The sequence below is a fragment of the Somniosus microcephalus genome, chromosome 11 (assembly GCF_052327205.1).
Source record: "Somniosus microcephalus isolate GS21.2 chromosome 11, FLI_Smic_1.0, whole genome shotgun sequence".
In the NCBI taxonomy this organism is placed as follows: Eukaryota; Metazoa; Chordata; class Chondrichthyes; order Squaliformes; family Somniosidae; genus Somniosus; species Somniosus microcephalus.
In genome coordinates this window covers 186,584,430-186,599,640 of record NC_140997.1, presented here as the reverse complement: position 1 = coordinate 186,599,640, position 15,211 = coordinate 186,584,430, and the positions used below count along the sequence as shown (strand labels likewise).

Sequence of the window (15,211 nt, the reverse complement as noted above, 5' to 3'; positions counted from 1 at the left end):
TCATTGGCTGTAAAGAGCTTTGAGATGTCCGGTGGTCATGAAAGGCGCAATATAAACCGAGTCTTTCTTTTTCTTTCTTACTCTATTCCCCTGTTTATAAAAACTAAAATGCTATTGCCCTTTTTTATGTCTTTACCTACCTGCACTCCCACTGTCAGGGAATTATGTATTTGAACCCTGTGTTTATCCACACCCTCTTTCCATTAATTATAAACTACCATTCCCTGTTATTCCTCCCACACTTCTTCACATTACATTGCATCTGCAACCAGTCTGCCCATTCCATGAACATGTTGACAGCCTCCTGAAGTTTTTTTAGTGCTGTTTGCCAAACCTCCTACAAAGTGATCACAGTCAGCAGTTTTAAGCATTTCCTTACACCATAAAATTATTGTCTCTTGTTCATAGCCCTCTCAATAGGCACTTAACTGCTAAATTTTGCAGTTTTTATTTAACACAATGCTTACATTTTAGCAAAGAAAAATGATAAAGCAGACCAAAAACCCAGCCCAGAAGATGTTGACTGTCAGAGATAATTAATTATAATGTGTTAGAGAGAAATGTGCATTTTATTGTGGAAGTAAATGATTCGGAATCTCCCTGAAATTCTTCACATTGTGATCCACTTCACAAAGGTGTAAAGCTGTTAAAAATATCTTGAATTTCTCCAAGTTGCAATTTAGTGTTTGGGCTTATGTTCATTCATCTCTTTTGTGCCATCAATATTTATAGTTTCACCGGTGTATGACTGACCAAAATGTAATGTTCAGATAATGGACTTACCACTGGGGCTGAAGAGTGGCTGTTGTGGTAACTAGAGCCGGCAGTAGAATCATTACCATCCACTGATTCAAAATGCCAGCCATCTATCGCCTCAAGCAGTAACTATTTTACAGCTCATATACAGCGCCAAATGCATAAAAAAGGAATGATGTTCATCGTAGTATTGTGTGTTTCTGCATATAACAGGTGAGACCAGAAAATGACACTTGTAAAAGAATAACCTTCTGGAATTGTTTTCTACAGCAACTGCCACAGTGATTGTAGAAATTACACCTGTCAATGACTTTAGCCCCATATTTGAGAAGGACCCCTATACCTTTGATGTCCTTGAAACAGAGACAGGTGAGTCATTTTTCTGCCATGAAAAATTTCTAAGTAATTTTAATGATTATTATACAATGTGCATATATGTATCTAAATCAATATAAAATAAATATAATATACAGTACACGCACACACAAAAACACATATAATGCCGAATCTTGCTCGAAAAATAACGCACGTTAATGACGCACAGTTATTAGTGTGTAAATTCATGGGGATTAAGAGATAAGCCATGAGTAGCAAATCCCCAGAACTTGCTGGTCGATTCATACAAACGACATCTCGCCCTTCAGCTCCCCGTTAATTTTAAGAACTTGCTGGATTTGCACATGAATTACTATTAAACTTGCCACAGAAAGTTAAGTCTTGTAATTAAGAGCATAAGTACCTTTTTAACAATGTGATAATTGTAATGCAATGCCATTCAACTTCCCACCCAGAAAGGATACAATTTAAAGTGTTCAATTTCATTCCTGCATGTAGTCAATTGTGGGTAGAGACAGGGCACAATTTCAAAGTTTGCAGATGACACGTAACTCAGAAATGCAGTAAACAGTGAGGAGGATAGTAACAGACTTCAGGAGGACATAGACAGACTGGTGAAATGGGCAGACACATGGCAGGTGAAATTTAATGCAGAGAAGTGTGAGGTGATTCATTTTGGTAGGAAGAATGAGGAAAGGCAATATAAACGAAATGGTGCAATTTTAAAGGGGGTGCAGGTACAGAGAGCCCCATTGCCTTCGACCACACCGTTATCAGCTCACATTTCCAGTAAGTTATGGCAGAAAGGTTTTTCAGGCTGATGGGTGCTGGAAAGTCTAACTAACGACATGTGTCGTGAGATGCCCCGTTCCAGCAAGATACGGCCCATTATAAGTACCTGCAGTATCTGTTACTCCTGTAGGTGGCACTGTGATAGGCCTTTCAAATGTTAAATGTACCAAACACAACTGTTATTTTATATACTGAGAGTACATCACCCTGTGACTGTACAGTCTGGCCATCAGTTCCCACAAATCTCTCAAAATGCTCTCTTAAATTTTTTATCTCTCATTTTTTCCTCAGTAAGTGAAATTTTTAACGTGTAATATAAGGTTTAAACAAAATAACAACATATAGGGCTGGATTTTCTGACCCCCATGGGTGCGTACGAGGTGTGTACGCACCCGTAGGGGCCTCGCATGTGCCGGGTTTAGGCATGCGGAGCGCATGCTCTGAAAACTGGCACCTGCGATCTATCAAGAATTCTCTTGACAGATCATCCGCCTGCCCTGGAGAAGGGCCTCCGTGGGCAGAGAGTTCCGCTTTCTGTACAACCTCCGCCCGCTGAAAACCTTAAAAAATCTTACGCCTGGTAAATAGCTCTTTGAAAGAGCCATTCAATTAGTCCCACTCCCCTGCTCTTTCCTCATCGCCCTGCAATTCCCCCCCCCTTCAAGTATATGTCTATATTCCACAATAACATGATTAAGCTTAACCATTAAATTATCTTTTGTGTCTTCGAATGTGCCTAATTTCTCAAGATGTGTCAGTACTATTCAGTCAGCAAAATTGATGGAATAATTTTCTTTAGTTTCTAGCACTTTCTATTCAGTGGCTTTTCTTCAAATAATTTTGAAAAACAAGAAGAAAAATGTCAAAAGCTTTATTGCAGTGAAATATATATTTAGTGTGTTTGAGAGAGAGTGAGAAATAAATTAATGTTTTGGTTAAAAACCTCTTGTAGCTTTTGTGTTCTATTAACCTCAGAAGGTGCATGTTGCCAGTAGAATAACACAGCACAGAAGGAGGCCATTCACCCTATTGTGACTGTGCCAGCTCTTTGAAAGAGCGATCCAATTAGTCCCACTCCCCCGCGCTTTTCGCACAGAGCTGCAATGTTTTCCTTTTCAAGCATTTATCCAATTCCCTTTTGAAAGTTACTATTGAATCTGATTCCACCACCCTTTCAGGCAGTGCATTCCAGATCACCACAACTCGCTGCATGAAATGAATTCTCCTCAACTTCTCTCTGGTTCTTTTGGCAATTATGTTAAAGCTGCAACTCCTGGTTACTGACCCTCCTGCCAGTGGAAACAGTTTCTCCTTACTTACTCTATCAAAAGCCCTTATAATTTTAAACATCTCTATAAATCTCCCCTTAACCATCTCTGATCTAAGGAGAACAATCCTAGCTTCTCTAGATTCTCCACATAACTGAAGTCCGTCATCCCCGAGGAAGGTACTGTAAAAGTTCTGCTTCAGAGGACATCTTTGCAGTAGCAAACTCCTATGTAGGTCAGCGAGCACAGGGATGATGGGTGAACGGGACAGTTGGTGCGAATTAGGACACGGGCAGCAGAATTTTGGATGACCTGAAGTTCACCATCAGAGGAAAATAAGAATAGAATAGAGTAGAGGCTAGTAGCTTCTGCATGGGTTCACTGGGAAGATCAGCAGCAGGTCACCTGGCTGCTTTTATACAACTTCTCTTAGCAGCTGATCACAGAGTGCTACAGGCTGAAGCCTGGGCTGAAGTTGCTTTCTCACCCTCTTCAACTGGGGAATGACGTGCGACACAAGGAACCCAAAAAAAGAAAAAAAGATTTTCAAAATGAGTAAGCGGGAAACCTGTGCTTTTTCTAGCATGGTGGAATCAATTGTAAAAAATAGAAAATACATGTTAGCGGAATTGTTTGGGAATTTCTTAATCCATGTATAGATACAAGAAGATGGACTTAGTAAAGTAACAAATAGTTTGGACAGTGTTGTACTCTTGATCCTGTGACGTGCCCCAAGGGTTTTTGTTAAAATTAAGTGAACTACATGAATATTCTTTGCACCCTCTGCTGTGAGTCGATTGGGAGTATAGAGAACATCATTTTCAGATTTAAGGGAGTTTTACATTGATGGAGATTTGGGAGGCGTGGGGGGCTGTAGAGTGGAGGAGGTTACAGAGATAGGGAGGGGCAAGGCTATGAAGTGATTTAAATGCAGTAAAAACAATTTGAATGTGAAACTTTTATCCTGTCCATGCATGCTTCGGTAGTTAATAATAAAATTATTTTATACAGTAGCAACGTGCTGTAATACCTTTATATTGCAATGGAAATTGTGAAAGAAAATGCACAGAAGATTCATACTACCTCTACCCATATCTTTTATACCTTATTGCTGATTCTGGGTTAGCTATTTCAAAAATTCAGTTATCAAAAATATAGATGAAGGATGCTCCTGTAATTCATGTACAGGAAACTTTGAGTTATCCGGAGGCGAACCGTCCGGCAAGCTCGAGCCACCGGCAAAAATCAGGAGCCGTTTTTTATTCTTTTCTTTGCTTTTTTTGAACAGTCAAGCTCTGTAAGGTCTGTAGCTAAGCAACAGCTTCAGCTAGAGATGCTACAGAGACGCTTGCCGACTGTTTAGAGGCTGTTGCTAAGCAACAGGGTTTGTTGATTCATACGGAGATGAAAATCTCCATATGTTTCAACATTAACTCTGGAGTGTCTGGCAGTTTTGAGGGAACGGCAGCAGCTCGGTCCCGTCGGTGCCGGATAGCACAAAGTTTCCTGTAGCATTTGTTTCTTGGCTTTAGGGCCAATATAATAGTCATATGTTTACATCAAACAACTTGGTTGAAAATGTGACGTGGTTTAATGATTATATTAAATGTAATTTAATGGTTCCTCCAATTTTGGCCTCTTGTGCATCCCTGATTTTCATTGCCTCACTATTGGCAACCGTGCATTTAGCTTCCTTAGCCCTAAATTCTGGAATACCCTCCCTAAATCTCTCTGCTTCTTTACCTCTCTTCTCCTCCTTTAACATGCTCCTTAAAACCTACCTCTTTGACCAAGCCTGTCCTAATATCTCTTTATGTGGCTTGGGGTCAAAATTTGTTTGACTATGCTCCTGTGAAGCATCTTGGGACATTTTACTACATTAAAGACATTATACAAGTTGTTGTTATTGTTCACCACAAATATTAACATCAACACAAAATCCAGGAAAAAAATTACTTCAACAACTCTATTCCATCTGTGTATAATAGTTAATAGCATTAATTAAGGATCACCCTTGCGCAATCCCTTCCTGCTTGTTTTGTGTGATTGTTTACCTATTCTAGTGCTCCGATGAGGTGTATCCCCAATGGCTACTGCTTGGGAGGTGAAAGGTTGCTGAGCTTCTATTGAGAACACTCATATAGCATTGGTGGGCAACTTTGAGCAGCTCTAGTGCTTGAGAGCCCGGTTGCAGACTGCACCATTTCGGCATGGACCAGGGCAGTCTTTCCCAGCTGGCCGTGTGACACTAACAAGGGGATTGGTGGAGTGGGTGCCAGGGTAGCAGGCTTGCTGTCACCCTGAGAGAGGACAGCAGGTGCCTCTCCTATGGAGCCAAGGCCACTCTCCTGGGAATGCACCACAGCACCTCTATAGCTCTGCACGAGAACAGAGTGCAGGAGTGATGCGATGCTCTGAAAGTCTCTGAAAAACACTGGCCCTCAGAGCCAAGATGGCAGCCATCTAAGCTTCCATGGCAGCAGTATGAGCTGCCATGGAAGCTGTCAGAGCTGTCAGCAGAGGCCCCATCATGCTGGGTGTGCTCCTGGAGCTGACCACTCTGTCCATGTAGGACAGAATGGTCTCCATGCTCTGTGCGAAGCTGGAGCTGGACTCCTCCATACTCTGCAGTATTCTATTCTACAGTTATCTCTAACAATTGTTCCACATCCTCCTCTTGTACACCATCATTTATAAATATTGTCCCAAAATATTTATTTAATATGTCTGCCATACCTTCATCCTCTGCAGGTGAGGCTTCATGCCAGGTGTGTGTATTTGTAAAATGACTCCATCATTTAGAGGTCTTCTAATTTTTTGCACATTATTGATTCTAGAGAACATCTCACAAATGAGTTTTTTTTAATTGTCTTGTCTAAACAGCAAAACACAAAATTGGGAGAGTTATTGCAACAGATAACGATTTTCCACTGAATGCGGTGACTTACAAAATAATTTCTGGAGACACACAAGTTATCAAACGGTTCTGGATTGATCCGAAAGAAGGAACCCTAGAGCTGATAACCCAGCCAGACTATGAATCCGTTAAACAGTATACCCTCAGCGTGGAAGCCATTGACAGTGATCCTAATCAGCCTAAAACTGCAGTGACCAAGGTGAGAATATATATTTATTATATACAACTAAAAGAAAAGTTGAAAAGACATGTTAATTAAAAATAAGGAGCAGTATTTAATTAATGTTTATCTACTACATTTGTGTCTCAAAATTCCTTACACGTTACATTTATTCCATGTACAAAGTCATTCTGACTTTGCCTGTGGGATAACTGCAATGCAAGGACAAATTTCTGGCCGTTGATCATATGATATTAAAATGGCTTATCAAATAATCTTACAAGGCAGAAACTTCACCAGGCTATTTCACGGATATATCAGTTGTCAGTCCTTATAGACTGTTGTGATTTCAGAATAATAATGTTTTCGAACAGCTTCAAAATTATGATCTAGATTTCATCATTGAATCTGTCTAATGCTTGGAAAAGGGAGTCAACCAAAATCGGTGGGAGGAGAACGTTGTACAGAATTTTATATTTTTATAGCTACTCCATTCTATCACTGATTAACATTTATTTATTTAGTGATATATTTTTTAAAGTGTTAAATGTATCACTCAACCCAAAAGGACAGCAGTTCATAAATCACTACCTGTTTTACTTGAAGGTTCTCCTTCTGCACTTTGAATGCTCAGGGCTCTCTACCCTGAAGCTGAAAATAGTGGTCTTTCTGAGAGGGTGCCCCAGAAGACATGTTGTTTACATAATTGAATATGATCCAGGAAACTTTGGTTTATCCGGAGGTTGTATGTCCGGAATACTCGATCTAACGGCAAAAATCAGGAGCCGTTTTCTGTAAGTTTTTTTAGATCTCGTTCTTTTTTTTTCCCAGTCAGCCACTGCAAGGTCTGTAGCTATAGCAACAGCTTCAGCTAGAGATGCTTGCAGCTGCAGCCAACTCTTTAGAAGCTGTTGCTAAGCAACAGTGTTTGTTGTCAGATACGGAGATGAAAACGTCCGTATGCTTCAACATTAACTTTGTATGTCCGGCAGTTTTGATAGTTCGGCAACACGCCGGTCCCGTCGGTGCCAGATATCACAAAGTTTCCTGTACTGTGGACTAAGAATTATGATAGCCATATTAAAAAGAAACCTCTGCTCAGTGTAGATAGAATAATAAGTCACATTGGCTGCGATTTGCTGACCTCGGCGGGTCCATGGTGGGCGACGTCGGTGGCGGGACCTGACCCCGCTGCTGTCTCCATCCCGGCCTCTGAAATGAATTTCCCTTGATTGGGCTTGTTAAGCCTGCCCATCGTGTTTCCCAGCCCATTAGAGGACACAACACACAGGGAGGTCCTTTTCCCTTCCCATGGGTGGAAGAGAACTCCCCAGGAAATCAACACAGCCTGGTTGCACATTGCACAGGAGGGCACAAGCAGGGATGTGGTCAGGATCACCTGGGTGCAGTGCCACAAATATTTCAATGATCTCAGTAGATCACGAAACGTTAGTACAAAGCCACAATCAACCTCATCCTAGAAACATAGAAACATAGAAGATAGGAGCAGGAGTAGGCCATTCGGCCCCTCGAGCCTGCTCCACCATTCAATGCGATCATGGCTGATCATCCAAATTCAGTACCCTGTCCCTGCTTTCTCCCCATATCCCTTGATCCCCTTAGCCTTAAGAAATATATCTAACTCCTTCTTGAATATATTTAATGAATTGGCCTCAACTGTCTTCTGTGGTAGAGAATTCTACAGGTTCACCACTCTCTGGGTGAAGAAATTCCTCCTCATCTCAGTCCTAAATGGCTTACCCCTTATCCTTAGCCTGTGACCCCTGGTTCTGGACTCCCCCGCCATCGGGATCTTCCTTCCTGCATCTAGTCTGTCTAGCCCTGTTATAATTTGATAAGTTTCAATGAGATCCCCTCTCATTCTTCTAAACTCTAGCGAATATAAGCCTAATTGACCCAATCTCTCTTCATACGTCATTCCTGCTATCCCAGGTATCAGTCTGGTGAATCTTCGCTGCACTCCCTCCATGGTAAGAACATCCTTCCTCAGATAAGGTGACCAAAACTGCACACAATACTCAAGGTGTGGTCTCACCAAGGCCCTGTACAAATGCAGCATCACATCCTTGCTCCTGTACTCTAATCCTCTCGCTATGAAGGCCAGCATACCATCCTGCTGTGCCTCTCATCACATCCCCATCACTCTGCTTTCCCTACCCTACTCCTGCACATCCTTACTCACACCAACTTACCTTGCACCTCCACCCATCCCTCTCTATCTACCTTATCACATCCCCATCTCACTAGCCACCCCTCACACTCACCTTCATCCTAGTGCAATCATACCAACTAACAACACACAAGGGTAGGCACTAAGGTGTTTTATCCAATGTTCATGTAAAGTTTCTGTTAATATGGTGTCAAACATTGAAACCTTTATTTTGAACACTTTGGGCTCGAATTTCACAGGGCCGTGGAGGCGGGAATGGAAGCGTGTGGGGTGTTAAAATTGCAAAAAGTGGTGGGCGGGCCCAACTCCGCCTCCAAGCAATTTTCAAGAAATTGTGTTTACTGCTCCCGTCTCCGTCCCGCCTCCAAGAGGCGGGATAGGCCCTTAAGGCCCTTAACACGTGTTAAATTGCCTCTATTATCCCATTTTGAAAGGCCTTTGTGATTTTAACCCTTTTCCCACATGCCTGCTCTGAAACACGATGGTGAAACCTGGCGTGAACACTATTGGCTTGCTGACTATCAGCTGCAGCTCCACCATTAAAGAGGAGATTTGATCAGCCATCATTTGCAGGTGGCAGGACTTTGTTGTCTCAGGTCTGGGGGAACTTTTAGAAGGCATAACCACAGCTGTGGAAGCTTGGAGCCTGACACCTATCTCCAGTGTGACCTCCTGGGAAACCCCTCTCGCCACCTTGACTGAGCGCTTCCTCAACTGAGGCATATACCAGAAGCATGGGAGCCATTTATTTCCTTCCCTTCTGGACTTCAGATGAGGACAAAGACCAGCCGCGGCACCAGCAGAACTATGAACAACAGCAGCACCAACATCAGCAGCAACAACAGGAGCGCCAGGGTCTCCAGAACCGTCGTGGTTTGCTGTGCACTTCACAACATGGCACAGCGTCATGGCTTGCAGATTCCTGAGGACCAAGTGGCTCCTCACATATCCTCCTCAGATGAGGAGGAGGAGGAGGTGGAGGAGGAGACCGAAAATGAACATCTTGCAGAGGCCCATCATCCAGCGGCAGCAGTACGCGAGAGCATTGCTGCCCGGGATGCAAGGAACGCACTCATCTTGGCCAGATTTGCTTAGCCTAGCCAATCAAGCACTTTTGCCTCGCAGCTTCTTACCAGAGCTTCGACAATGGCCAAGAACCAGCGGATTCCTAACAATTTGTCCACCATACTGACAATTGCAAGTAATCCTAAGCCCTCAATGGGAAGTCCCATTAGCGAAATGACACACGCCACAACTGCAGCAGTAGCCATCAGATTTTTTATTTACAGTAACCATCTGATGGCTTTTTAACATTAAACATCAAATTTCACCCAAGTGACTACCCTTGTGACTATTTGTGCAGTATCTTTCTCTTACGCGTGCTCCTACGTGGTGCTTCCCCTGTGGCTTCAGCAGATGTGGAGGCCCCTTGCTCAGTTTCTTGCTGCTCCTGTCTCGACACCTTTGGCGGGCGTCCTCTGGGGTTGCGAACCTGTGAGGGCTCGCCAACAGTCTGCTGCTCCTGCGGCTCTGCAAGGGTTGAGACGCCGATCTCAGTTGGGTGTGGACTCTGGTGGGGCTCTGACCGAGGGCTCTGCAGTGGCATGGAAGTGTGAGCGCTTGGAGAGGAGCCCCCACTTCCTTGATGTCTGCCACCAACCTCCCTCTCATGGGTCAGGTCCCCCTCAGCGCTTGCAAGTGGCTTGAGAGCACCTTGCTGCACATCAGGGGGGCCAAGGGGACCCGTATCTGCACTGGCAGTCCTACTCAGAAGGACTTCCATGAAAGTCTGGTTTCTCTGTTCAATAGATGACCATCGCTCCTCCAGAGATGTCATTCTATTCAGAACACTCACCATGCTTTCTGCACTCTGGTGACTTATCACCTCCATGGAGGTTGCCATCCTTTCCATGGTGATGCATTCATGTGCCAAAGACTCCACAAAGGCTCTGCTCATGTTCGCAATAGAGTCCTCCATTCCCTCCACACTCGCAGCGACTCTGGAGACAAAACCTGCCAGAGACTCCTGCATCTGTTCCTGGAGTTCCAGCACCGCTGATCTTGTGGATGGACCCAGAGACAGAGGATTGACAAGCAGCTGAGCCGAGCTGGGAGAGTCCTGCGCCCTCCGACTAGGTCTCTCCACTGCTGTCCCCGCCTCCACCATCTGCTGATGCTCACTTGTGAGTTGTGATACACCAGGTGACAACACTACTCTATCTCGCAAAGGTCCCACCGAGGTGTGCGTGTCTACGCTGGTGCTGGGTGCGCTCAATTCTGCTGACGCTGCGCCCTCAGAGGTTGCAGCTTCCTCTGAAGAGTCTGGATGCTCAGGTTCTTCCTCCTGGCTAGTGGGGACGAGTGCTGTCGATGGTCCTGTGGTGGAGTAAAGGAAAGAGTCAGAGATGTGATGCCAAGGTTACATGCACATTGCATATTGCAGATGATCATAAGTCCATCTGTTGGAGCTTCAGAATCATTATCAGCGCCTCATGCAATGTCAATGAGAGAGATGGAAAACTATTCTGTCACCAGCTTGCTGTGTTACACCCATCTGTCCGTCCCCCACTTACGCATCGTCCTCCACTCCCACGATCTCCACGACCGCATCCTCCCAGGGGGTGAGTTGGGCTACTGAGGGTGGCCCTCCTCCTGTCCTCGCTGTTTTCCTCTTATTGTGAGCTCTCTTTTCCTGCAATGAGGGAGACAAGTGGAGTTTGAGTGAGAATGAAGGAGTGTAGAGAATCCATAGCATAGATGCTTAGAAGGAGACAAAGATGGAGTGAGGTGGCAAGACCAAGGGCCCTCCCTGTGTGTTGTAAGTTGTTTTCATAGCATCACAGTGATAGGGAGTGTGAGGGCTGCATAGTCGAATAGTTGGGTGAATGTGACCATAGAGAGAGAGGGAATGGGTAAGGGTGCATGGATGTTAGTATCAAGTGGGATGTGGAGGAAGAGATTGCTAAAGCTGAGTGCTGGTGAGGAGAGGCAATGGGGATCAGATTGAGAGTGATGGGAAAGTCATACTCACTTTTCCAATGTGCAGAATGTCATGAAACCTCTTCCTGCACTGAAGCCAGGTTCTGCGGGTTATCGACAAAGAGTTGACCTCCTGGGCCACCTGGATCCACACAGCCTTGGTCTGCTGGGGAGGCTTCTTCCTCCCTGAAGAAGGGAAGAGCACCTCTTTATTGGCTTTTGCTCCCTCCACTAAAGCTTGCAGGGCAACATCATCAAACCTGGGAGCAGACCCAGGTCTCTCGCTGGTCATTCTGCCTCCAGGACCCTCTAACATGAAAGGCCAAAAGGTTGGAATTCTGCAGAAGAAGCAAGGCTTCTTGCAGACCTTAAATGCAGCAGCAATGATGACGTCATCGGAGGCGAGTTTCAGACTGAATAAACTAATTGGGCCATGGGTTCCCACACGCTGGAATTCAATTGCCCACTTAAGTTAAAATCACTTCATTCTCCCACATCGATTTAGAATCGGGTGGCTAACATGAAAAGCGGATTACATGGCCCCAGCCCGCCCCAGTGACAAAATCCCGCCTTTGCGTTCTTGGACAGATTTGTGTGAACCTTTAGAAGTGGCTTATTGAGTTGCAGCGAATGGTGAGACATAACGGTAGCCCCCGCAATGGTGATGAGTGTGAAAGGAATGGCTTGGGCATTGTAGGGATGCTTTATGGTGTTGGTGTGAGGTGGTGCCAACCTGGTAAATCATGTGGCAGCCTGGGTGTACAGTGTCAAGTGAAGTAAATCTGGCCATGGTGAGGCCATCCCTGGTGTCCCGGGCAGCAATGTGGTTGGGCTCTGATGCCCTTTCTCCTGTGCAGCATCAGGTGATTGTGGAGAAGATTGTTGGTGCTGCTGGTGTGCCTGGTGCTGCTGGTGTTGGGGCTGATCATGGTGGGATTCTGAGGACCAAGCTGAGAGAGTATAAAGGGCACCCATGCTGATGGAATAGATGGCAGGTGAAGTAGAGATGACAGAAGCGATCTGTCAATGGTGAGAGAGGTAATGTGGTCAGACTGGATGGTGACTTGTGTAAAGGCTTGCAGCATTCTGAATCTGTTGTGGAAATGCAGTGAGGGAGAGTTTTTGGCTGAGGGAAGATATCTCTGTAAGGTGGGAGCTTTTACTGTATATTTGAAGCTGTCAACTCAACAACTGATTCAATGGCCATTGAACTCCCACCTCAGCTTGACAGACATAGTACACGACCAGCGTGGACCCCGTGGGCGAGCTGTCAAATGCAGAAGGTGAGCTGAAAATCATTCTTAAGTGGCTCTAAACAAGCCACTAATTACCTGATACAATAGCAAAATACTGCGGATGCTGGAAATCCGAAATAACAACAGAAAACGCTGGACAAACTCAGCAGGCTAGGCAGCATCTGTGGAGAGAGAAACAGAGTTAACGTTTCAGGTCGAAGACCTTTCGTCAGAACTGGAAAAAAGCAGGAAAGCAAGTTTAGGGGCTGGGAAAAGGGGGCGGGGATGAAAGAACAAAAGGGAAGGTCAGTGATAGGATAGAAAGCAGGAGAGATATTCACGGAAAGAGGAGGTGGTAATGGGACAGGTTAAGGAACAAAGGATGGCTCTAGATGAAGTGTGAATTGCGCTGGCAGAATGAAGGACAGCTGCCATGTGGGAGGGAAGGAAAAAAGGCCAAACAAAAAGCGTGGATAAAAAAAAGAAAATATATATATATATGTGATAGGGGCCGAGGTTATGATCTGAAATTGTTGAACTCTATGTTGAGTCCAGAGGGCTGTAGAGTAATCGAAAGATGAGGTGCTGTTCCTTGAGCTTACGCTGAGCTTCCGTGGAACAATGCAAGAGACCGAGGACGGTGAGGTCTGAGTGGGAGTGGAGCGGTGAATTAAAGTGACAGGCCACCGGGAGCTCAGGGTCCCCCTTACGGACTGAACGGAGGTGTTCCACAAAGCGGTCACCCAATTTGCGTTTGGTCTCCCAATGTAGAGGAGGCCACATCGTGAGCAGCGAATACAGTATACTAAGTTGCAAGTACAAGTAAATCGCTGTTTCACATGGAAGAGGTGTTTGGGGCCCTGGACAGTGGGAAGGGGTGAGGTATAAGGGCATGTGTTGCATCTCCTGCACTTGCACGGGAAGGTGCCGGGCGAACGGGAAGGGGTGCTGGGGGTGGTAGAGGAGTGGACTAGGATGCCGCGGAGGGAGTGGTCCCTGCGGAATGCTGAAAGGGGAGGTGAGGGGAAGATGCATTTGGTGGTGGGATCATGCTGGAGGTGATGGAAATGGCGGAGGATGAGGAGGATGGTGGGGTGAAAGGTGAGGACAAGGGGAACTCTATCGTGGTTCCGGGAGGGAAGGGCAGGGGTGAGGGCAGAAGTGCGGGAGATAGAACGGATGCGGTCGAGGGCTGTGTCAACCACAGTAGAGGGGAATCCTTGGATGAGGAAAAAGGAAGACATGTCGGAAGCACTGGCATGGAAGGTGGCGTCGTCGGAGCAGACGCGGCGGAGACGGAGAAACTGGGAGAATGGAATAGAGTCCTTACAGGAAGCGGGGTGGGAGGAAGTGTAGTCCAGGTAGCTGTGGGAGTCAGTGAGCTTGTAGTGAATGTTTGTCAATAACCTATCCCCAGAGATGGAGACGGAGAAGTCGAGGAAGGGAAGGGAAAAGTCAGAGATGGACCATGTGAAGGTGAGGGAAGGGTGGAAATTGGAAGCAAAGTGAATGAAATTATCTAGTTCAGGGCGAGAGCAGGAGACGGCACCGATACAGTCATCAATGTACTGGAAAAAGAGTTGAGGGAGGGGACCCGAGTAGGACTGGAATAAAGAGTGTTCCACATATCCCACGAAAAGGCAGACATAGCTAGGATCCATGTGAGTACCCATAGCAACATCTTTGATTTGGAGGAAATGAGTGGAGTCAAAGGAGAAGTTGTTCAATGTAAGAACAAGTTCAGCCAGACGGAGGAGGGTGGTGGTGGATGGGGACTGGTTGGGCCTCTGTTCAAGGAAGAAGCTGAGCGCCCTCAGGCCATCCTGGTGGGGGATGGAGGTGTAGAGGGATTGTACATCTTGTGAAAAGGAGACGGTTGGGGCCAGGAAACTGGAAACTGTTAAAGTGGCGGAGGACGTCGGCAGAGTCGCAGATGTAAGTGGGAAGAGACTGGACTGGACTAATTACCTGAATTGGGTCCCCCGCTGTGAACCCACCGCTGCGTGTCGGGTCTGCTCCAGTGCTGACAGACCAGACTTCGCGGAAAGTCGCGTGGCGGCGGGTTCACAGCGGGGTCCCGACCTGCTGGAGGAAAAAAACACTTTCCCATTCGACCTGCCACCAATCCCGCCCGCTGACCCCATGCAAAATCAAGCCCATTATCACCTCTGTATAATTGGGGGAAAAGAATCAAACCTGGACCGATGGAGTCCATTGTAAATTTTATAATGAACAGTTTAAACAAGAGCTCCATTGCTGTGGACTGGAAAGCAAACACAATTGTCTGTCTCTGCCTCTTGCTGGGAAAAATTGTGTCTGAGTTTCTGATTTGCATTCCCAGTGGGTGAAGAATCCTGCTGGGAGCAGAAAATCAGAACATTATGCATGGTGTGTTATGACTTTGTTATAAAACAGGTTGTTGTTAATAGAAATATATGTAACAAATAGCAATGGCTCACTGAGGTTATTTAGTAAATAACTGAACTATATAGGTGCCAGATTTAACGTTCTTGTAAGTCTAAAAACAACAAAAAACATTGGCCTAGAAATTTGTCTCGGTCAGTGGCGCAAAACGGG

The 15,211-nt window shown here is 45.5% G+C and overlaps 1 protein-coding gene across 1 annotated transcript in view; it reads left to right on the top strand.

The window, feature by feature from the left end:
- The window catches only part of LOC147111047 (cadherin-related family member 3-like), a 147,823-nt gene that overhangs the window by 85,494 nt on the left and 47,118 nt on the right, over positions 1-15,211 (top strand). Inside the window, exons 11-12 of the mRNA XM_086001503.1 lie at positions 1,027-1,125; positions 6,036-6,268. Of these exons, the coding sequence (XP_085857629.1) occupies positions 1,027-1,125; positions 6,036-6,268 (332 nt within the window). The remainder of the gene's footprint in view (positions 1-1,026; positions 1,126-6,035; positions 6,269-15,211) is intronic.